Source organism: Garra rufa, chromosome 24 (genome assembly GCF_049309525.1).
Source record: "Garra rufa chromosome 24, GarRuf1.0, whole genome shotgun sequence".
NCBI lineage: Eukaryota > Metazoa > Chordata > Actinopteri > Cypriniformes > Cyprinidae > Garra > Garra rufa.
In genome coordinates, this window is record NC_133384.1 from 29,184,776 (window position 1) to 29,208,539 (window position 23,764).

The 23,764-nt window shown below is 30.6% G+C and overlaps 1 protein-coding gene across 1 annotated transcript in view; it reads left to right on the forward strand.

Annotated features, from left to right (window-relative positions):
* dpyda (dihydropyrimidine dehydrogenase a) overlaps positions 1-23,764 on the forward strand; it is a 277,186-nt gene that overhangs the window by 98,526 nt on the left and 154,896 nt on the right. Inside the window, exons 9-11 of the mRNA XM_073830591.1 lie at positions 4,162-4,269; positions 6,098-6,267; positions 11,448-11,658. Of these exons, the coding sequence (XP_073686692.1) occupies positions 4,162-4,269; positions 6,098-6,267; positions 11,448-11,658 (489 nt within the window). The remainder of the gene's footprint in view (positions 1-4,161; positions 4,270-6,097; positions 6,268-11,447; positions 11,659-23,764) is intronic.

Here is a 23,764-nt window from a genome sequence, read left to right on the forward strand (position 1 = left end):
TTTAAATAAACAGTAAACTTTATTAATGAGCTGAAGGATCATGAGACTGGAGTAATGATGGAAAAAATTCAGCTTTGAAATCACAGGAATAAATTTAATTTTAAAATATATTCAAATAGAATACAGTTATTTTGAATAGTAAAAATATTTAAAATTTTGACTGTTTTTACTGTACTTTGGATCAAATAAATACAGGCTTGATGAACAGAAGAGACTTCTTTAGAAAACTTTACAAATCTTACTGTGTTGTGTATACACGCACAAATGTAATATTGAAATTTAATTATACAGTAAACCTTATTAAAGACTTCCACATTAAAAATTTTATTCTAAAATTATTTTTTATTGTAAGATAACTAGATAACTAAGGCATTACCTCAGGTTTTGGTGCTCAAGGGATAGTTCACCCAAAAATAAAAATTAATTTTTCAAAAACAGTAATATTTATAAAAGTAAACTGGATTTGGTCGTCCACCATGACACTCGCTGTTAGAAGTACCTTAAGCGGAGTGATATGATGTTGGAGTTCTGATATCGCTCTAATATCGCACTTCTATCAGCCAATCATATTCGAGGACCAGAAAGAACTGTTGTATAAATGATAATAAGCAACTAGTTAATAGTGAAAATTGGTCCAATCGGAAATTTCGATATTATAGAATCACTGGAGGGTACTTAAAGGGGTCATCAGATGCAAAACTCACTTTTACATGTTTTTTGAACATTAATGCGTGTTGGCAGTTTGTGTACACAACCGCCCTACAACGATAAAAATCCACCCAGTGTTTTTTTTTTTTTTTTTTTAAACATTAAAAAGTAATATCCCCTTTTTAAAATCAGGTCATTCTCAGCTTCTTGTCACACCGACAAAGGCCGCTCCCTTGATAGTTGATTGACATGAGCGCCTTACCTTAGACCCGCCCTCACTGAGCTGAAACAGTCCAACTCCGATCGCCATTGTGTGACTCAGGTGCAAGAATGTCTCATATTGAGCGTTTGAGGTGTTCTGTTGTTGGATGTAATAATGAACATAGCAGTAGTCATTTAGTCCCGACATCTGAGCCACTGAAGACGCAGAGGATAACGTTACTTAAGTTCTTGAAAGGAAAGCGCCGATCCCAGTCTACATATGCATCTATGTTCGTGCGAATCATTCTTGATGCAGCTTCACCCACTGCAGAAGTGAGTATAAGGGTTTTTTATGCATCTTTGCAAACGACCTCTCTTAATAATGTGCTTGTTGGCAAGTTTTGCCGCTAAATACGGCTAAATGCAGCTAAAGTAAACATTACGGCTCATGATCCCACATCAGAGAGGGGCGGGGCAAGCAGAGCTCATTTGCATTTAAAGGGACCATGCAATAAAATGAGTTGATTTTTTGCAAAGCTGATTTTAACAAGGTGAAAGGGTGTTTTATTACACTATTGAGAATTTTTAACTGAAGTATATTATAGACTTTTCATTAAGACCCTAAAGAATCATATGAACTTGTGGAAAATAGGCATCCGATGGCCCCTTAAAAAAGCCTGAATGCAGCAGGTTACTAAGTTAAAGCATTCCTTATAAAAATGTTGTAAAACTAAATCCAGCTGAAATACAGAAGACAGCCAGAAAACTGCGAACTGCAAACAAGGTACACTGGTTATTGGTGAGCTAGCGGTTATTCACAGACCACACGCTGGCTTGTTTGGTGAAGGTTAACTTTAAAAATGTGGTAATTGCCGTGTTATTGACGACTTCTGGAGATGTGTCTGATGAGAGGTGGGCGTCTAATTATTGTATGATTTAATGACCAGTTTCATTAATAACGAGTTAAACTTTTTAAATCATGCTGTGTGCTTTCACCTCCGTGCCCTTGCCTTTTTAAGCCAGACGGAGCGGATGAATCCGAGAACGGTGGGTGGAGAGGTCCTGTCGGATACCTGGATGATACACCACAGGATGCTGTTAAAATCTGAGCAACTCTATTTTCTGCTTTTCGTTTTTTCCCATGATACTTCCTTTGGGTGTAAAAAGGATCCGTGCGTTTGCTAAAGGCTTGTTTGAATTGAGCAAACGAAGGTGTTGATGCATGTTGTAATGCATTTCCTTGCAATCACTTTGACTGTATGCAGCTGATTGGTTCTGACAGCAACACCCCAGTCTTCCATCTCTCAATCACTTAGTGCCTCATTACCACTGTCTTCTGCTTTCCATCTCATGAACTTCTCACGTTACAGTTCTCGCAAATGCTCTGATCTCTGCCAAAGAGTTTTATCTTATTAAGACACCGTCATGTCTTGGACGGGGCGCAGCATTCGCCGCTTTTAAACCGCAACAAAACAACAAAATCGCGCTTGCGTGTCTCAATTTAGATATTACGCACGGAAGATTGAGAGATTTTCAGAACTCACTTTGTCCGGGCTTCTTTAGAATGGATGATAATTGTGGGTTTTGAGGCATCGGAGGCCTGACGCTGATGTCTAAACATCGCTCCCACTGAAACCACCAAGATTACATTATGTGTGATTATGTGTAATGATGTTAATGACACTAAACAGTGGCAAACATTCGGAAGGGCAGCTGATGCACAATAGACATTAGAGGCAGGAAGAAGTCAACATACGGAGGAAATAGAAATTGGAATGCGCATTTCATCTACCTCATTACCCTAGATACCTATTACTGTGATTTGTTACACATATGATATATATAAATGGAACTTTGTAATTTAAAATTCTTTGTGTGTCTTGTTTTTGTGTGAATATATATATATATATATATATATATATATATATATATATATAGCATTTTATTAATTTAAATACTTGTATATGTATATTGACTATTTGTATTATTAAATTAACATTTGAATAAATGATATATAGAAATTACTAAATATAATAAAATATTAATCGATTTAATAAAAAATGAATAAAACATATGTATATATATAGCATAAAAAATATATACACACACATATATATATATAGCATTTTATTAATTTGAATATTTATATTTAAAAATATATATATATAATTAATAAGTATAACAAATGAATGATGTATAACATTATTATTAAATAATAAAAAATAAATTATAATTTATTTATAATTATAATATTATAATAATTATAAAAAATTATAAGAATTAAAATACTATATATATATGTGTGTGTGTGTGTGTGTGTGTGTGTAATTTAAATATATATTTTTTATTATATTTAGTAATTATATTACTAAATATAGCATATTTTATTATATAGCATTTTATTATATTTAATATTTGTATTATTAGATTAGCATTCTAATAAATTAATAATAATAAATCTAATAGTAAAATAATAATTATTAATACAATACTACTACTAATATATATATATATATATATATATATATATATATATATATATATTAAAATGTATTATTAATAAATATAATAAGACTAATTAATGACAAATATTGTTATTATTAAAAATACAAAATAAAGAAATTATAATTTATTATAAATATATTTTAAATATTTAAATAATTTTATTTAAAAGATTTTAATTATAATTAATAATTAATTGATTATTAATTAATGAATAATTGATTTATAAATAAATATGAATTAATTATTATTAATATAGTACTAAATCATTAATACTAAATACAATAAAACCAATACAATTTTTAAATAATAAAAAGTACATAAATTTTAATTTATAATAAATGTTTAATTAATATTCAATAATTAAATCATTGAATATATAATTTAAATATATATATATATATATATATATAATTATTTTAGTAATTATATTTTGTAACTATTACTAAATATAATAAATTACTAATTACTGAATTTATTAATAAAATGCTAATTAATCATATCAGTTGATATGTATATTATTAAATAATACAAAATAAGGAAATTATCATTTATTATAAATATTTAAGTAATTATAGATACATTTTATTAATAAATATAAAATGTAGTCAATAATAAAATTATTAAATAATAAAATCAATATATAAATCATTTTAATTTATAATAAATATATTTTAAATATACACTGTAATAATATACACTGATGAATTGTGTATAAAAACACTTGGAGCATGTCTTAAAGTAATTTTTTTGTTTGTTTGTTTGTTTGTTTTTTGCTCATGGTTGTCTGATTTTTTATTTTTTTTGAAGGTCTACCTCAAGCTAACAGACACAAGCTGTTTGAAGGCCTCTCTACCGAACAGGGTTTTTACACGTCAAAGGACTTTCTCCCTCTCGTCGCGAAAGCCAGTAAACCAGGTGAACAACCTAAAATGTCTGCCTGTCACAAACTCACACCTGATGATTTAAAGTTTCTGAAACACCACATATAAGGAGCGCCTGAGTCCAAGTACTTTTAATTATATTTACTGTAACAAATGTTCCTTCCTGACAAAAAAAGTACCAACAGTTTCTGTTGTTATTATAAAGTTGTTCTTTGAAATACCATGAATATAGTAATTGTTCCGTACCATTATGGATTATGTTGTAATTATAAACTTTCATAATTATAAGCAGTAATCATCGTTTTGGATATTGGCATGATACCCTTCCCGTGATGAGACTTTCTGAAGATAATGGTATTTGTTCTTGTGTTGGCTGCAACCATAATATACTTATTCATTGGCATACTTTGAAGATGGGGTGGAGATCGAAAATGGTGCATTTTGTAGTTTGCGATGCCAGATATAATTGCTATTTCTAAAGGTATATCTAAATAATCGAAAAGAACAGAAAGGAAGATGAGAAGTTTTTGTTCCTGCTTCTCAGATTAATAGAGGTTTAGACTCACAATATTGGCATCAGAATCAAATGAAAATGGAAATTTTGGGGAAAGAACTTGATTGAATGAATAAAACCTCTGTAATGAATAAATCTTAATCCAATGTGCCGTTCTGCCGCTTACTGCAACTCGCAGCATTAAGGCAGCTGGCCAAGGATTTAATGAAATAGGAATATCTAAAACTTTACAAGCTTTTAGAGCCTTTAAAAAAATGTGTGTTGAAATTGATGAATATATCTAAGAACACCATCCCCACTGTCAAACATGGTGGTAGGAACCTAATGTTTTGGGGCTGTTTTTCAGCCGGTGGACCAGGGAACCTAATCACAGTAAATGGCACCATGAAAAAGGAGCAATACATCAAAATTTTCAACAACAACATCAGGCAGTCTGCAGAGAAACTTGGCCTTGGGCACCAGTGGACATTTCAGCACGATAACGACCCAAAACACACAGCAAAAGTGGTGAAGAAATGGTTAGCAGACAAAAACATTAACGTTTTGCAGTGACCCAGCCAGAGTCCTGACTAAAATCCAATTGAGAATCTGTGGAAGGAGCTGAAACCTGAAAGAGTTGGAGCTCATCGCTAAAGATGAATGGGCAAAAATACCAGTGGAGACATGCAAAAAGCTGGTCAGCAATTAAAGGAAGCGTTTGATTGCTGTAAAAGCCAAAAAAGGCTTTTCTATTGATTATTGAGAAGGGTATGAATAATTCTGGACATGACACTTTTTGTTTAAATGTAAATAAAAGCTGAAAAATATTTTTTTCCACAATGATGCCTCTTGTACATCGTCTTTTGTCATCGTATCTTTTGGGAGAAGCCTGTGTCATTTCCGGTCAAGAAAAAAAAAACTTGCTGGTTGAATAAAAGTAACTTTAAGTCAGAATTTGCCAGGGGTATGAATAATTTTGGGCTTGACTGTATTATTTTTGCTATTTTTATATAAGGAAGTAAATAGGGTCAACTGATCGAATACTGAAATCATTTTGTTCATAGGTGCAGCCACTCTAAAAATAAAAGCAGTACCACGACAGATGTGAAGTATGAAATTACTGATACAAGGACATTTCCGGAAAAATATGAAATCATAAAAAAACCTAAGACAGAAAGATGAGGTGGAAGCAGGATAATTTGATAGTGACGTGCTGTGAGGCTCCGAGATGCAATTTTACAGCGCTTTACGAACAAGCATCTGCTGAGCCGTTAAGTGAGAATTGTTCTATACTGTAGGTAGAATTCATGTTTTTTTTTTCTATTTCACACTCTTTCTTGTTCTCCTCCTCCTCTTTCTTGGATTTCAGGGATGTGTAGTTGTCGCTCAGCGCTGCCGGAGCTGTGCGGTACTGTTATCGTTCTGGGAGCTGGAGACACGGCCTTCGACTGCGCTACTTCTGCCCTGCGCTGTGGCGCCCGCCGTGTGTTTGTGGTCTTCAGAAAGGGATTCACCAACATACGAGCCGTTCCTGAGGAGGTGAGGACTCAGAAATAGAATGAAAGTCAGATGATATTAGAAAGAAGAATTAATATGAGTGTGAAGTAAAGGTTGTACCATCATTTGGTCATACATTTGGCTTGATTTTTTGTTATCAATGCCAGAGATCAAATGTTTTACTGCCACGGACCTCCAAATATGATGATCTCCCTGCCTAATTTTTTTTATTTTATTTTACTGTATATTTCCATAATAAATAAGTCAGCTTTTTTATTTAGTTTTGATTTGCTCTGTTTTTGAACATTTTTTTTTACTTTTCCCAAAATAAGTCTGCTTTCTTGTTTTGTTTTGTTTTTTTGTGTTATGTTTTTTTTGTTTGTTTGTTTTAGACTAATTTTTCTTTTAACTTTTCCACAGACTGACTTTGTGACAAAAATTTGAAATAAATAAATGCAATAAATAAGTCAGCTTTTTTTTTTATTATTAATTTTTCTTTTAACTTTCCTAAAGTCTTTCTTTTTGACCACAGTTTTGAAAAAAAAAGTCTGCTTTCTTGTTTTATTTTGGGTGTGTTTTGTTTATTTTTGGATTTTGACCATTTTTTCTTTTAACTTTTCCACAGACAGACTTTGTGACCAAAGTTTGAATAAATGCAATAAATAAATAAGTCTGCTTTCTTGTTTTTTTTTTTTGTTTTTTTTGTGTGTTTTGTTTATTTTTTAGTTTTTAACCAATTTTTCTTTTAACTTTTCCACAGACAGACTTTGTTTAAAATAAATAAATGCAATAAATAAATAAGTCAGCTTTCTGTTTTTTTTTTAACTTTCTGAGTTTTTTTTTTTTTTTTGTGACCACAGTTTTGAAAATGTAATTTGCTTTCTTGTTATGCTTTGGTTTTTCGTGTTTTATTTTTCATTTTTGACCGATTTTTCTAATAACTTTCCCAAAGACTGACTTTTTGACCAAATTTTGAAAATTATTGCAATAAATAAACAAGTCAGCTTTTTTTTTTGTTTTTGTTTTGTTGTTTTGTTTTGTTTTTGACCAGTTTTTCTTTTAACTTTCCCAAAGTCTTTCTTTGTGACCACAGTTTATAAAAATAAGTCTTGTTTGTTTGTTTGTTTGTTTGTTTGTGTGTGTGTGTGTGTGTGTGTGTGTGTGTGTGTGTGTGTGTGTGTGTGTGTGTGTGTGTGTGTGTGTGTGTGTGTGCTTTTTTTATTTTTTATTTTTGACCAATTTTTCTTTTACTTTTCTACAGACTGACTTTGTGACCAAAGTTTGAAAATTATTCCAATAAATAAATGAGTCAGCTTTATTTATTTGTTTTTGCTTTTTTCTTTTGTTTTTGACCAATTTTTTTTAAACTTTAACAAAGTCTTTCTTTGTGTCCACAGTTTTGAAAATAGGTCTGCTTTTCCACAGATTTCTTTGTGACCCCTGATCTATACAATTGAATTCATGTATATATATATTTTTTTTTTGTTTTTGACCAGTTTTTCTTCTAACTTTCTGAAGATATTTCTTTGTGACCACATTTTTTGTGTGTGTGTGTGTGTGTGTGCGTGCGCTTTGTTTATTATTATTATATATTTTTTTTAAATTTTTCTTTTAACTTTTTCCACAGACTGACTTTGTGACCAAATTTTGAAAATTATTGCAATAAATAAATAATTCAGTTTTTTTTGTTTTGTGTTTGACCAGTTTTTCTTCGAACTTTCCGAAAATCTTTCTTTGTGACCACATAAAAGTATGTTTTCTTGTTTCGTTTTGTTTTGTTTGTTTTGTTCTGTGTGTGTGCTTTATTTTTAGTTTTAGTTTCAACTTTTCCATAGACTGACTTGGCCAAAATGTAAAAATTATTGCAATAAATAGTCAGTTTTTTTGTTTTTTTGTTTTGCTTTGTTTTTGACCATTTTTTTAATTTAACTTTCCCAAAGTCTTTCGTTGTGACCACAGTTTTGAAAAAAAAAAAACAGTCTGCCTGCTTGTTTTATTTTGATTTTTTTTGTGTGTGTTGTTTATTTTTTTGGTTTTTGAAATGTTCCAACTTTTCTTTTAGTGACCAAATTTTAAAATTTATTTCAATTTTTGTTTTTAACTTTTCCACAGATTTTTTGCGACCCCTGATTTATGCAGTTGAATACATATATAAAACTTAAATATCCAGATATTTTTGGAAACTATTGTTTTAATATTAGAAATGTATTATTTATTATAAATATACTGAAGTTAGTTTTCAATTGAACAACATCGGATGAAGCATCACTTTTCAAAGAATGTTTAGAATATAGTTTTTCATTTAACATACATAGAAACTTTTTTTTAGTCTTTTGTGGAGTTCTAAGTGGAACCTTTGAATTTAAACTTTGTTTTGAATTCATTTTTTCTTCTAGGACTAGAGAAATAAAAATACAAGTAGGAGAAGACCAAGAAGGCAGAAAGTCGAGGAGAGTCAGGAAGTGAGAGAAAGAGAGTCAACATCAGGCAGCAGAGTGAAGCTTATTAATATTTGGTGTGAGAGAAGTGTGAAGCAGAGATTTATGAAGAGCTCTTTGAGAGTGTCCTCTCTCTCTAGACCACTGACACCGCTCCTAAGCCTTTCCACTCTCATTTATTGCAGACTTGCCTTTGCTTTCAGGGGGAGATTACTGTCAATTGTCCTACTCACACACAGGGCTCTCTGGTGAGCTATATACCCGCTTCCACTCTGGTAATGATGCCAGCCGGCTAAACGTGTCATGATCAGCTCCATTTAGACAAAGCTGTGAAATATGTGCATCAGATGTACTGCGGGGAACTTATTTTTTTCACCATTATGTTTTTGAGACACGGCTAGGACAAAGGATTGGCCCATAAAGTTGCTTTTATATTACAAAAAGCAGACTTTTTTTGTGCACAAGTGCACAAAAAGTACAAAATTCAATGCCAGCATGCAACTGTATAATATCAACAAAGCCACAATGTTTGCCTCAGTGCAATAGTTGTCTATGTGCATTAAAGTGAAATTAGAAACTACTTGAGCGCAGAAAAAACTACACACTTCACCTTTAAGTCTGATTCACACATTGTTCTTCACATCGCCCACCACATTAGGATAAAGTACGGTAAAGTGCAGTAATTATTCACATCTGTTTACACTCTCAAGCGAAGACGCTCGCCTAATACGGCCGCCATCATCTTCAACTCATTAAAGCTGTTTATAAGCTATATTAAGTTTAAGACTCCTGTAGGCGTACATAATCAGAACGGAGCGCTCGATTGTGCATTGACGTGAACTGAGACAATTTATGGAAACGTAGTAATAAGAAAATAGAATTGTCACCGCACGACTACATTCCTCCCACCGGCCCCCTCCGCGAAGCCTGTGGGCTTCTTTTAGGTGATTTAACCACGCTTTTCATCTGTTTTTTTTTATGTAATCGGAGAGAAAATCTGTAAACTTTCTGATGTGCAAGCCGAGTCGCACTTGATGTTATTTAACGAGGTACAACGCTCTCATAAGCACGCGCTTCATTATCTCACGGCCGGATAAAAGACGTGACCTTTGCTGGTTGTTGTTATGTGCGCGAACTTCGCACTTGTTTCAAGAGCAAAAAAGGAATAGTTCATCCAAAAATGAAAACACTGTATTCATTTGCTCTCTGTTTTGTTGTTTCAAACTTGTATGACTTTTTTTTTTTTTTTTTTGGACCGTGTTGACTTTCAAAATGTACTCTTTTTTGTTCAGCAGGCGAAAAAGTGGTCATGCTGGATAGGAAAGACATGATGTTGAGTAACGATGACAGCAAAAATGCTTAAACGCTTAAAAATATAAGATAAAATACATAAATAAATACATTTTATTCAGTAAGGAAGCATTCAATTGATAAAAAGTGAGTAAAGACATGTAAGGTTCCAAAAAAAATATTTTTTTATTTAATTTTATATTTAAAAAATGCTGTTCTTTTGATTTTTTTTTTTAATCAAATAAACTTAAAAAAAATGTTTAAAGGTTTCTGAGTACTAAAGAGATGATTAAGTTATCTTCAAGTATTTTTTTATTATTTAAATAAATAAGGCAGTTTTTATTTATTTATATATATATTTATTTATTTATTTATTTATTTATTTATTTATTTATTTATTTTTATTCTTTCAAAAATATTACGAAATTCCCAAACATGTTTAAGAATTTATAAGAAGCAAATGTTTGGCCAATGCACTGTAAGTGTGCATTTCTCTATTTTATTTTATTTTATTTTATTTATTTATTTACTGCAAATAAATTCATATATTAAATAAACTTAAATGTCAAGATATTTTTGGAACCATGGTTTTTAAAACTGTTTTTAAAAATTATTTATTTTATTTTATTTTATTTTATTTTATTCAAATGACAATGTACATGTTTAAGAAGCAAATGTTTGGCCAATGATTATTCAATAATTATTATGATTAATGCAGATTATTATTTTAGTTTAGTTTAGTTTAGTTTAGTTTAGTTCAAATACAGATATATTTGTTTTACCAACACACTCTAAATGTGCATTTCTCAGTACTGAATGGGTGGTTAAGTTACCTTTAAATATCTTTATTTATTACGTAAATAAATAAGGCAGATTTATTTTATTTTATTTTATTTTATTTTATTTTATTTTATTTTATTTTATTTTATTTTATTTTATTTTGTTTTTTATTTTATTTTATTTTGTTTTATTTTATTTTATTTTATTTTATATTTTTTGTTTTATTTTATTTTATTTTATTTTATTTATTTATTTTATTTTTTTGACCACAGATTTGTTTGACCAACACACTGTAAATGTGCATTTCTCACTTCTAAAGGGGAGGTTAAGTTGCCTTCGAATGCCTGTACCATGATGTGTGTTGTTATTCAGTTAGCTAGCAATAAACATGTCAACAGCTAACTAAGTTTAACTAATTTGCTTAGCAACATTCTCTTCAAACTGTTGCTCCAGCATGACAGTTTTAGAGAAATTCATACTAGCTCTCTGCTTACTGTATACTGTGTTCTATACACTAAAATAGTACTGTATGTGAAACCATAAGCATTATGAAAAGATAGTCATTTCAAACAACAGGCCACGAAACCTAATTTCATTACATATGTATTATTTTCTTGAATATACATTGCAATTTTTCGCAAGCATTTGTATGTGATTTCTATTTGTTTCAAGGCCTTAGACAGTGTATGTGAATTGGAGTCTTTATGTGTTTAGATGGAGTTGGCCAAGGAGGAGAAATGTGAGTTCCTGCCCTTCCTCTCTCCTCGCGAGGTGTTGCTAAAGGCAGGTCGAGTCCATGGAATGGAGTTCTGCCGAACCGAGCAAACAGAGTCGGGTCAGTGGGTGGAGGATGAGGAGCAGATCATACGACTGAAGGCTGACTGCATCATCAGTGCTTTCGGCTCTGTGATAAACGACCCTGCAGGTATTGCATGTTCCTTATTACACATAAACATAGCTCCTCCAAAATGTGATTATTTCTCAAGAATAATTACAGGTTTAAATATGCAGAGCATTTGTAATGACTTACCAGGTGCATGTCTAGTCAAGATGCTATTCCCTATGTAGGGAACAGTCACTAAGTATTGGAACAGACCTGATGTCTCACAGTAAATTTAGTGATTCTGCACAGTGTCTGTGGGTTGGACTCAAGCTCATTATGCTGTAAGTAAACCCATCAGCGCTCTGAACGGCTGCCATTTTCAAATGGATGAGGCCCATGTTGTTGGTGTTGTTTCAGGGATTTATTCATTTGATTTAGGTTGAATTAGCTTGGCTGTCTTGCAGCACCAGTGTTCTCTGATTAAGTAGTGAAGTGTACAAGGGTAAATTTGACCAAGCATTCCAAATCCCCTCTAATATACTTTCTACTCATCACAGACAGTCTGGAAATCAGCAATTGGTGTTTGAATATTAACCATCACATGCACACATATATATGCAAGACATATTTTTATAATACATGTGACCCTGGACCACAAAACCAGTCATAAGGTTACATTTTACAAAACTGAGCTCAATAAATAAGCTTTCTATTGATATATGGTTTGTTAGGATAGGACAATATTTGGCCGAGATACATCTATTTGAAAATCTGGAATCTGAGGGTGCAAAAAAATCTAAATACTGAGAAAATCACCTTTAAAGTTCCCCAAATTAAGTTCTTAACAATGCATATTACTAATAAAAAATTACATTTTGATATATTTATAGTAGGAGTTTTACAAAATATCTTTATGGAACATGATCTTTACTTAATTTCCTAATGATTTTTGTCATAAAAGAAAAATCAATAATTTTGACCCATACAGTGTATTTTTGGTTATTGCTACAAATATACCCCAGCGACTTAAGACTGGTTTTGTGGTCCAGGGTCACATATTATATTATATGTGACCCTAGACCACAAAACCAGTCATAAGGGTAGGTTTTTTCATTAAGATTTATAAATCACTCAAAATCATCTGAATAAATCTGAATCATTATCTGAATAAATAAGGTTTCCATTGATGTATGGTTTGTTAGGATAGGACAATATTTGACCAAGATGCAACTATTTAAAAAATATGTAAAGTTGTCCAAATTAAGTTCTTAGCGATGCTGATTACTAATCAAAAATTAATTTTTGATATACTTATGGTAGGAAATTTACTAAATATTTTCATGGAACATGATCATTATTTGATATCCTAATGATTTTTGGCATAAAGAAGTCGATAATTTTGACCCACACAATGTATTTTTGGCTATTGTTATAATAGCTCCTGCTACATAAGACTGTTGTATTTTATTTTATTTTATTTATTTATTTATTTATTTTTTTTTTACATATTTATTTTGTTATTTATTTCTGAATACAGATATTTATAATTATTTTATTTTATTTATTTATAATTATTTTTTTTTATTCTGAATACAGATAAATTAGTTTGACCAACACACTCTAAATATGCATTTCTCTGTACTGAATGGATGGTTAAGTTACCTTCAAATATCTTTATATATTATTTAAATAAATAAGACTCTAAGATTCTATTTTATTTATTTTTTATTTTATTTTATTCTGAATAATGTTGACTGCAGTCATGCTGATAATATTATTAACTTTCTTTATCAATTACAACATTTAAAAATAAATAAATAAGTGTATTTAATCATTAACATTATATAATGATATGATTATAATTTCATTTGCATTCAAATGTTTTTATTTCATATATTATTGCATATAATAATATTAATATAATAATAAGTTCAAATGAATGTATCATACAATATTAAAACTCATGAAAAGAGAATAAATTACTGATATATTACTTTACATTTTGCATATATTGTTATGAAATAACTTTCTTTAAGTCATCAACACATAATAGTACATAATCTGATTTAATTTACATTTAAATATTAATATAGAAAATGTTAATAGCGCAATTATGACCTTTTCACGGAATTGTGAGTTCTTTTTTTTCTTGCAATTCTGACTTATACTCAGAAAAGCAAGTTTTTATCTTATAATTATGCCTTTTTTTCTCAGAATTGTGAGAAATAAAGTTAGAATTGCAAGATAAAAACTTTTTTTTTTGTTTCGCAATAGACTTTTTTTCTTGCAATTGTGAGTTTATATCTCACAATTCTGACTTTTTTTTCTCAGAATTGCAAGATAAAAAATTGCTTTTGGCTTTTTTGGTATCTCGCAGTTCTGACTTTTTTCTCAATACATAATGGTACGTAATCTGATTTCATTTACAGTGAAATATTATTAGAAATATTACATATTTTTTTCCGTCTCACGGTTAAAAATAGTAATGGTGGTTTTATTGGTACTACTATATTAAAATTGCTATTTCCTGCGTTTGCCAATTTATATATCAAAATTTGACGTTATTTCTCATAATTGTGACTTGATACATCACCATTGCACATTTAAACATCATAAGTTTTTCTTTATTTCTAGTAATATTTCTAGTAATATCTCAAAATTGTGACTTAATTTGTTTAAATATCACAATGTAACTTTATATCACACAGTGTAAATTTGTTTTTATTGTGTTTTTTATTTAAAACTTTGGAAATGGCCTTTTATTGCCTATCTATCTATTCCAAACATCACCACTTTGAGTTTTTTTTTTAGAAACTGGTGTGTTGTTACGGTATTTAGTTTGTATGTGTTTGTCTTTGATGTTAGTGTGGTGATGAATGGCTTTGAGTGATTTTTCTGCTGTTACCAATTGGAAATCGTCTTAAAACCGAGTGTGAATAGATTAGCATTGAGTTCCTGCAGTCAGCCCTCTGGGAGCAAATGCAAGTCATTATCGAACAGTTATAACTCAAAATTATTCCTGGACGGTCTTAGTGACGTGATTACAGGGTGAAGAGAGAGACCGCGTGTCCATTAGAGTGAGAGTCACCAGCGTCAGAGTCACCATCTTCATTTCAACCGTATAATTATCTGTTCTCCAAGTCCCTGAACTGTGACCAATAGCAGTGTGCGAAATGCACTGCATTTATTACGGATGTTAATTACTGTACTTGTTTTTGTGATTGTTTTTCGCACAAATTTTAGTGTAATTCCTCTGGTAAACTAAAGCGGTTGTGCTTGGGGTTTCCATCTGGTTATTCTCTAGTACTGATGGATGTGGTCAGGTACTTGTGATCACAGCATGTCATTCAAGTAGTTAAATGAACTCTGTTACCAGTTGATTAATAATATAAATTGTTACAATTCAATCATTTAATAACTGTAATCAGCAGACCTGCTAATTATAGGTGGGCTGCAGTATACAACGTGTTCAGGGCTGGTGACAGAGCAGAACTTTTTCTGACATGATTTTGAAGTCCACTAATTAGATCAGGCTGCTAAAGGGCAGACCCGCTATGATTTTCAATTAGGGTTGCATTAAAAAAACAAGGTGTAATGTCACAGAGAGACTGTAGTGTCCAGAGCTGACTGGAGGTGACATGAATTCACCATAATGAGATTCATCCCACCCACGCTATGAGTTTACTCACTGGCCAGCCTGCAGTAACAGCACAAATTATCTCCGTCTAAAATCTGCTGTTCCAACAGTCTGAATGTGCTTTTTATGAACCATAAAATTCTGTCAAGAATTTATTTGGTATTTTTATATATATATATATATATATATATATATATATATATATATATATATATATATATATATATATATATATATATATGTATAAATGTGTATATATACATGTGTGTGTACTATGGAAGCCCATTTCCACCACTGAATAACAAAGAAAAAATCGTAATTGCAACTTTATATCTCACAATTCTGACTTTTGTCTCGCAATTGCGAGTTTATATCTCGCAATTCTGAATTTTTTTCTCAGAATTGTCTGATATAAACTCACAATTCTGAGAAATAATGTCATAATTGTAAGATAAAAACTCACTGTTCTGACTTTTTTCTTGCAATTGCGAGTTTATATCTCGCAATTCTGACTTTTCTGAATTCTGACTTTTGTCTCACAATTGTGAGTTTATATCTTGCAATTCTGACTTTTTTTCTCAGAATTGCATGATATAAACTCACAATTCTGAGTTTTTTTTTTTTTCAGAATGCGAGTTTATATCTTGCACTTCTGACTTTTTTCTCAGAATTGCAAGTTATAAAGTCCAGATTTGAGGGGAAAAAACTGATATGTTATCAGAATTTCACATTTTTATCTTACAATTCTGATTTTCTTAGAAATACACGTTTAAATCTCGCAATTCTGGCTTTTTCTAAGAAGATGAATTTTGTACTCAGAATTGCATGATATAAACTCACAATTGTGAGCAATAAAGTCAGAATTGTGAGATAAAAACTCACTGTTCTGACTTTTTTTCTTGCAATTTTGACTGTATATTTAGCAATTCTGACTTTTTCTCACAGTTGCAAGTTTATATCTTGCAATTCTGACTTTCCTCAATTATATATTATTAATAGAATTGCATAATATAAACCCACAATTCAGACTTTTTTTTTCTTAGATTGGGAGTTTGTTTCTCAGACTTCTGACTTTTTCCTTAGAATTGCGAGTTATAAAGGAAAGAAAACGGATATGTTCTCAGGATTGCACATTTTTATCTTACAATTCTGACTTCCGTAGAAATGCGAGATTAAATCCCGCAATTCAGACTATTTCTCACAAATGCAAGTTTATATCTCGCAGTTCTGACTTTTTTCTTGCAGTTGCGAGTTTATATCTTGCAATTCTGACTTTTTTCTCACAATTCTGACTTTTGTCTTGCAATTGCAAGTTTATATCTCGCAATTCTGACATTTTTCTCAGAATTGCAAGCTATAAAGTCCATTTCTGAGGGAAAAAACAGTTCTCAGAATTGCATGTTTATATCTTACAATTCTGAGAAAAAAAGTTCAAAACTGGGGGTTTGTATCATCCAATTCTGAGATAAAAGTCACAATTGTGATATAGAAAGTCTCAATTACCTTTTTTACATTTTTTATTCAGTGATGGAAATGGCCATCCATAGTATACAGTATATGGAAAATTAAAACTTTTTTTTGGTTGATTTTTATGATTTTTGATTAATAGAAAGTAACATTACAAATTATGTAACATTATAAATGTCTTTTCTGTACATTTTTTTTTTTTACAGTTAGTTCTTCTATTTTTTGCCGAACAGAAGTATACATTCAAAAAAATATATTTTTAAAAAATCCCAAAACAATATCTAAATATCCTGCAAGGTGAATTTTAATATACCGAACTGCATAATTAACCAAAAACTACTTATTTTTAGTAATGAACCAACTTAATTTCCTTATGCAATTTTTTTTTTTTAACTATTGATAATTAATAAAAATATTGATGGAGTTCCCATTTTGGCATACTTTTCAATTTCAAAACATTTTCAATTACAATTGAACATCTGTAAAGAAATTCCATGTCTAGGCTAGAATTTTTTTTTTTTTTCTCCAAAACTAATTCCAATTAATTCACATAAACATTCATGACCAGAAACTTTTCTAATGATTTGTAATGATTGTGTTTAAATGCATTTTACATTTTGGCTAATGATGAATATTTGGTATTTGGTTGCAATTAATTATTATATTTAAAACAAAAATTATGATTGTCATTATGTTTAGGTTAAGCATTATTGAATCTATTTATTCAGCAAACATCACCACAGTGCAATTATGCCTGGCTGGGCTTCAATATGTTCCCCTTCTTTGCTCCTATAATTTCTTAATTTTCTTGCATGTAATCTAAGTTGTTTGTCCTCACCTTGAATTCAGCACCTCCGGTTGTTTCGTAAATATTATTAGCGCTATTGTACGACGTCTGACCTGCTCACAGCATCTGTGGAACATGTTAAACATCAGGAAAGGTCTGCGCAGTAGGAGAGGGTTATCATTATTAGCAATTAGTCTACAAGGTTAATTAAAGCACACCAAATCACCTCTTAGCAGGAGCAGGAAATAGTGTACTTGACCGAAAGCCAGCTAGTGTAATTTCGCAAAGAGATTTTAGCGAGGTTATTGTGTTTGATGAGGTTGTTGCGCGCTTTAGTGCGTGCGGCTGTCTTTCAGTTTAATGGAATCAGACCGTCTTGTTCGGATGTGCCTGTTTTAATCTATTTTTGTCATCTTACTGAACTTCTATATTGCGTTTTGTAACACAAGCAACAGCCAGTTTTGTCCGTCCGCACCATATCTTTCCTTAGTTTTGCAAAAAATGCTGAGGGATGGTGTTTTTTTTTTTTCTTCGTCTGTGTTCTTTCATTTAGGAAATATGAATTACTTGCCCACTCAAGTGTCTCATCAGATTGGTCTGGCCGCGGCCGTCGAGGGCTGGTACCAGAACAGCTGACATGGCTAGAAAAGTTGGCTGGTAATCTAGCAGGCCTGCCCACTGGAGCTAACAGATGATTTGATCCCTCGCCACACTTGGCTGTTTTTTCTTTCCATTTTCTTTTTTCCCCCATCGCGTCTTTGCGGGGGAGAGGGGCTGGATTGTGATGGAGTGTTCCGCATCCGGCTCCTGTCACTCCAGCCAAGGCTCCGCCCCCACCCTCCCGCTCGGCCCGAATATTCAAACATCAGCATTCCATTAATCACACTCAATCAGCCGTAATGAGGCTGCTTGCTTTCTCCGGCACAAGATTGAACAGCAACTTGCATTTGAGCTTGACACAGTCAAACGTGAGGCTTTGTGCATCGATTTTTCTTATATTAAAAACCAGCAAATTAGAACAGATTGAGGATACTTGGAAATATGGTCATTATTCACCCTCATCTTGTTCCAAACTCATATGAGTTGAATTCTTTTGTAAAGCTTAAACAGATTTTTTTGCGAAATGTGTCTAAATATGAATGCTGTGGGACGGTCAAGCTCTAAAAAATTGTCAAAAGTTAACATACACCTTGCAGAATCTGCAAAATGTTCGTATCGTATAAAATCCATGTTAGTTTTTATTTAGTACTGACCTAAATAAGATATTTCACATTAAAAAATGTTTTTTAAAATAGTCCACAATGGTTGAATTTGTAAAAATTACCCTGTTCAAAAGTTTACATACACTTGATTCTTAATACTGTGTTGTTACCTGAATGATCCACATCTGCGTTTTAATATTTTGTGATAGTTGTTCATGAGTCCCTTGTTTGTCCTGAACAGTTTAACTGCCTACTGTTTTTCAGAAAAATCCTTCAGGTCCCACAAATTCTTTGGTTTTTCATCATTTTTGTGTATTTGAACCCTTTCCATCAATGATTGTATGATTTTGAGATCCATCTTTTCACACTGAGGACAACTGAGGGACTCATATGCAATTAATACCGAAGGTTCAAACACTCACTGATGCTTCAGAAGGAAAATGCATTAAAAGGGGGTGAAAACTTTTGAACAGAATGAAGATGTGTACATTTTTCTTATTTTGCCTAAATATGATATTTTTTTTTCATTTAGTACTAGCCTTCAAAAGCTGCAGAAGATACGTACAGAAGACAAAATAAGTAAAAATTACCCTAATCTTTAAATTAAAAGAGTTTTCACTGTCTCTTAATGCATTTTTTCCCTTCTGGAACATATGTGAGTGTTTGAACCTTCTGTAATAATTAAATATGAGTCCCTCATTTGTCCTCAGTGTGAAAAGATTGTTGGAAAGGGTTCAAATACAGAAAAATCCTGAAAAACCAAAGAATTTGAAGTTTTTCTGAAGAACAGCAGGCAGTTTAACTGTTTAGGACAAACAAGGGACTCATGAACAACTATCACTAAAAAAAAAAAAACACACAAATTAAGTGTATGTAAACTTTTGGACGGGGTCATTTTTATAAATTAATAAACTTTTTATAAACTATTTATGTTTTCTCTTGTGGACTATGTAAACATTTTTTATGTGAAATGTCTTATTCAGGTCAGTACTAAATAAAAAATAACATGCATTTTGTATGGTCCCCATTATTTTGGTAATAATTAATATTTTGCAGATTCTGCAAAGTGTATGCAAACTTTTGATTTCAACTGTATATAAAAAATGTCCTGGATCTTCCAAACTTTATAATCGCAGTGAATGGGTGTTGAGATTTTGAAGTCCAATAAACTGCATCCATCCATCATAAAAAGTACTCCACACCGCTCCGGAGGGTTAATAAAGGCCTTCTGAAGCAAATCGATGTGTTTTTGTAAGAAAAATATCTATATTTCAAACTTTATAAACCGTAATCTCTAGCTTCAGTTAACTGTCTTATGCACATTCACAAAAGACTGGCATTCCAGCGGATGATGTACAATATAGACACAGCGTAAGCTCCAGTGAGAATATTCTAGTCTTGCAAGAACCAAGTTTTGTTTGCAGCAAAGGAAAACCAATCTCTTCTTGGCTTATATCAAAATCCTCTGACATTTTTCTCTTAAATCCTCATTTTGTACTTCTAATTTTGTGACCAGTGTTTTATTTTGTGCACTTTGTCATCCGTGATCCGCTAGAACACCACTCTTTCGCAAACGCATATACAACAGTCAGCGAAAGCTACAGATTGCAGTTTCGAAAGTTTAAATTATGGATATTTTTCTTATGCAAATGTATTGGTTCACTTCAGAAGGCTTTCATTAACCCCTCAGAGCTGGGTGGAGTACTTTTTATGATGGGTGGATGTGCTTTATTGGACTTCAAAATCTCAACACCCATTCACCACCATTATAAAGTTTAAAAGAGCCACAGGCTTTCAAAGAAGAGAAGAATTTGAGTAAATCATGGGGTACTTTTCATTTTGGCTGAACTATCTCTTTAAAAGAACTTCCTATAAGGTTGTTTCTGCTTAGCAGTTCTTCAAAAATTCTACTTTTGTTTTTCACAGTACAGGTTTAGAATCACATGAGGGTGAGTAAATAACAGAATTGTTATTTTTCTGTAGACTATCCCTTTGGTTTGTTAAACCAACTGACTAACAACTGACTGAAATGTGTGCCATTGCAGCAGAGACCAATGGGAAGTCATTGTGATGGAATGACGACTATCCTAGTCTGCTGGTCCACAATCCCCGTCCTCTCCTTTATCCAGTGTGGATTCCTCTGCTTAATGGACCCTTGCAATTTGCATCTGTCAGTGAGGAGAATGCCCATGGGTAGAGAGAGAGAGCGAGAGAGAGTTGCTGCTTTACTTAAGAATGATCTCTGAGGGCTATGAGAGGCCTGACACACTCTACTACCTCTCCAGAGCGGACAGGAGAGAAAGAAAAACAACTCACTGTTAGCGTCTTTCTCTCTTTGTGTGTGTTGAAATAGGATAAGTGAGGCTGCTGAAGAGGTCTAGACAATTGCAGAGAACTCTAGACTTTAGAGGGAGATAAAGGGGAAAAAATAATAGAGAAGAAGAGCAAGAAAAAGTGTTGACGATCAGGATTACAGGCACAGTGTCAAGTGTAGGAGCCAATCTCTCTTCCTCTCTGTCTTTCAACTGACCTGCCAGCCCACTGGAGGATATTACAACTTTGTTCTTAACATCACTTCCCTTCAGCCGGTCTCTTTAATCGCCCGCAAGAAAATCGAAAGCTTAGTTATGAGGAGGAAGAGGAAAACTCAATTTATTTTTACTTAGAAGTATTGGGTGGGTGCTGCTGTTTGGAGTTTACACAGAATTCTGACTTTTAGTGTTGGGGAAATCTGATTGTTGCTGTGCATGCTGCTTGCTGGCTGTTATTAAAGGAGACATATCATGGAAAACTGGATGTAAATGTTTTGATATGCGGTGAAAACAGACGCCAGAGAATCTAGACTGTTTATTAAAACGAATATTCAGAAACTCTGGTCCGTCAGAAATCATCATGGATTTGATATGACACTTTTGAATATAATAATATAATATAATTTATAATAATATTATATTGTATTATATTATATTATTAATTTGGTAACACTTAAAATACTATGTATAGTTCATTTTGACATTTGTATTTTTTTTTTTTTACATGTATTTGTATTTTTTATTTTTATTTATAATTTATTTGTATTATTATATAAAAACATTATTATATTATATTATATTATATTCATTATATAATATAATTATTAACTTTTGAATATAATAAAATCTAATATAGAATTTATTTGTATTATATTAAATTATATTATTAATTTGGTAACACTTAAAATACTATGTATAGTTCATTTTGACATTTGTATTTTTTTTTTACATGTATTTGTATTTTTTATTTTTATTTATAATTTATTTGTATTATTATATAAAAACATTATTATATTATATTATATTATATTCATTATATAATATAGTTATTAACTTTTGAATATAATAAAATCTAATATAGAATTTATTTGTATTATATTAAATTATATTATTAATTTGGTAACACTTAAAATACTATGTATAGTTCATTTAGACATTTGTATTTTTAATTTGTATTTATCATTTATTTGTATTATATGAAATTGATAAAAACATTATTATATTATATTATTATATTACATTCATTTGATAATACTTAAAATACAATGTATAGTTAATTTTTATAGTTCAAGTAATAAAAATGTAATAATATGTGTGATGTATTACGTTTATTTGGTAACACTAAACAATAATTTATAGTTCACCTCTACATTTAAATATAGTATAATATTTAAATACATATATTTTATAGTATTATATTATGTTATATTAAAAAGGTACGTGCATATCAAAGATGTATGTGAAATTGATATTATATTATATTATATTATATTATAGATTTTTATATTATATTAAATTGATAACAAGTGCAAATTTTGGTTATATTATGTTATATTAATTAATAAATCTTTAATAATATGTGTGATATACAGTATGTAATATAATATAATATAGATTTTTATTTGTATTATATTAAATTGATAACAAGTAATAATGTTGATTATACATTTTAACATAATGTGTGATATAAAATATAATATTATATTATAATAATATAATATAATACAGATTTTTTTGTATTATATTAAATTGATAACAAGTAATAATGTTGGTTATATTATATTATATTATATTATATTATATTATATTGTATTATACATTTTAACATAATATATGTATTTTACATTAATTTAATTTACTTTATTAATATATGTATTTATATAATTTATACATTTTGAATTATATTAATTAATAAATCATTAAAAATATGTGTGATAAATAATATAATAAAGACTATAAAAAAGACATATTTTATGTAATTATATTATATTATCCATTTAAAATATGTATGTGAAATCGTAAATAATATATTATGTATTTTACATGTATTTATATACATGTATATTTATGCATGTATTAATTTTGTATTATTCTATTAAGTAATACAAATGTTATAATATGTGTGATAAATGTTTATTTTGTAACACAATACAATAATTCATAGTTATCTTATCTACATTTGAATGTAGTATAATATAATATTAAAATTACATATATTTTATATTTTGTTATATTAAAAATGTATATGCATATCAAAGATGTTTGTAAAATTATGAATAAATATATTATATCATTATATATCATGTCATATCATATCATAATGTCATATCATATCATATAATATTTGTATTTGTAATATGAATTGTAATAGTCAGTGAGTCTTCTTCCATGGTATAGAAATGAGGATTGCTTTATATTATATTATATTATATTATATTATAATGTAACACTTTGCAATAATTTATAATTCATAGCTTTTATCATCATGCAAGTTTTTATTATTTGGGTTGTATAAAGTAACCTCAGTTAATGTAATGTTTCCATGGCTGATGATATTCTGTCATTTGTGATTTAGTAACATTGTCCAATATACAGCTGACTTTTTTACTTAATAAGAAGAGCGAGGAGGTCCAGTTCTCCATAGTAATCCTCATAATGTGCAATAAATCTTGAGCATCCTGTCCTTAGATCTGTATTTGGACTTTTCTTCATTGATAAATGTAGGACGCGGTCCATGCCGAGCAGCCGTGCCTTTACAAGATGGATGGTGTGTGTTCAAGAGAGAGGAGGGGTGGTCATTTCA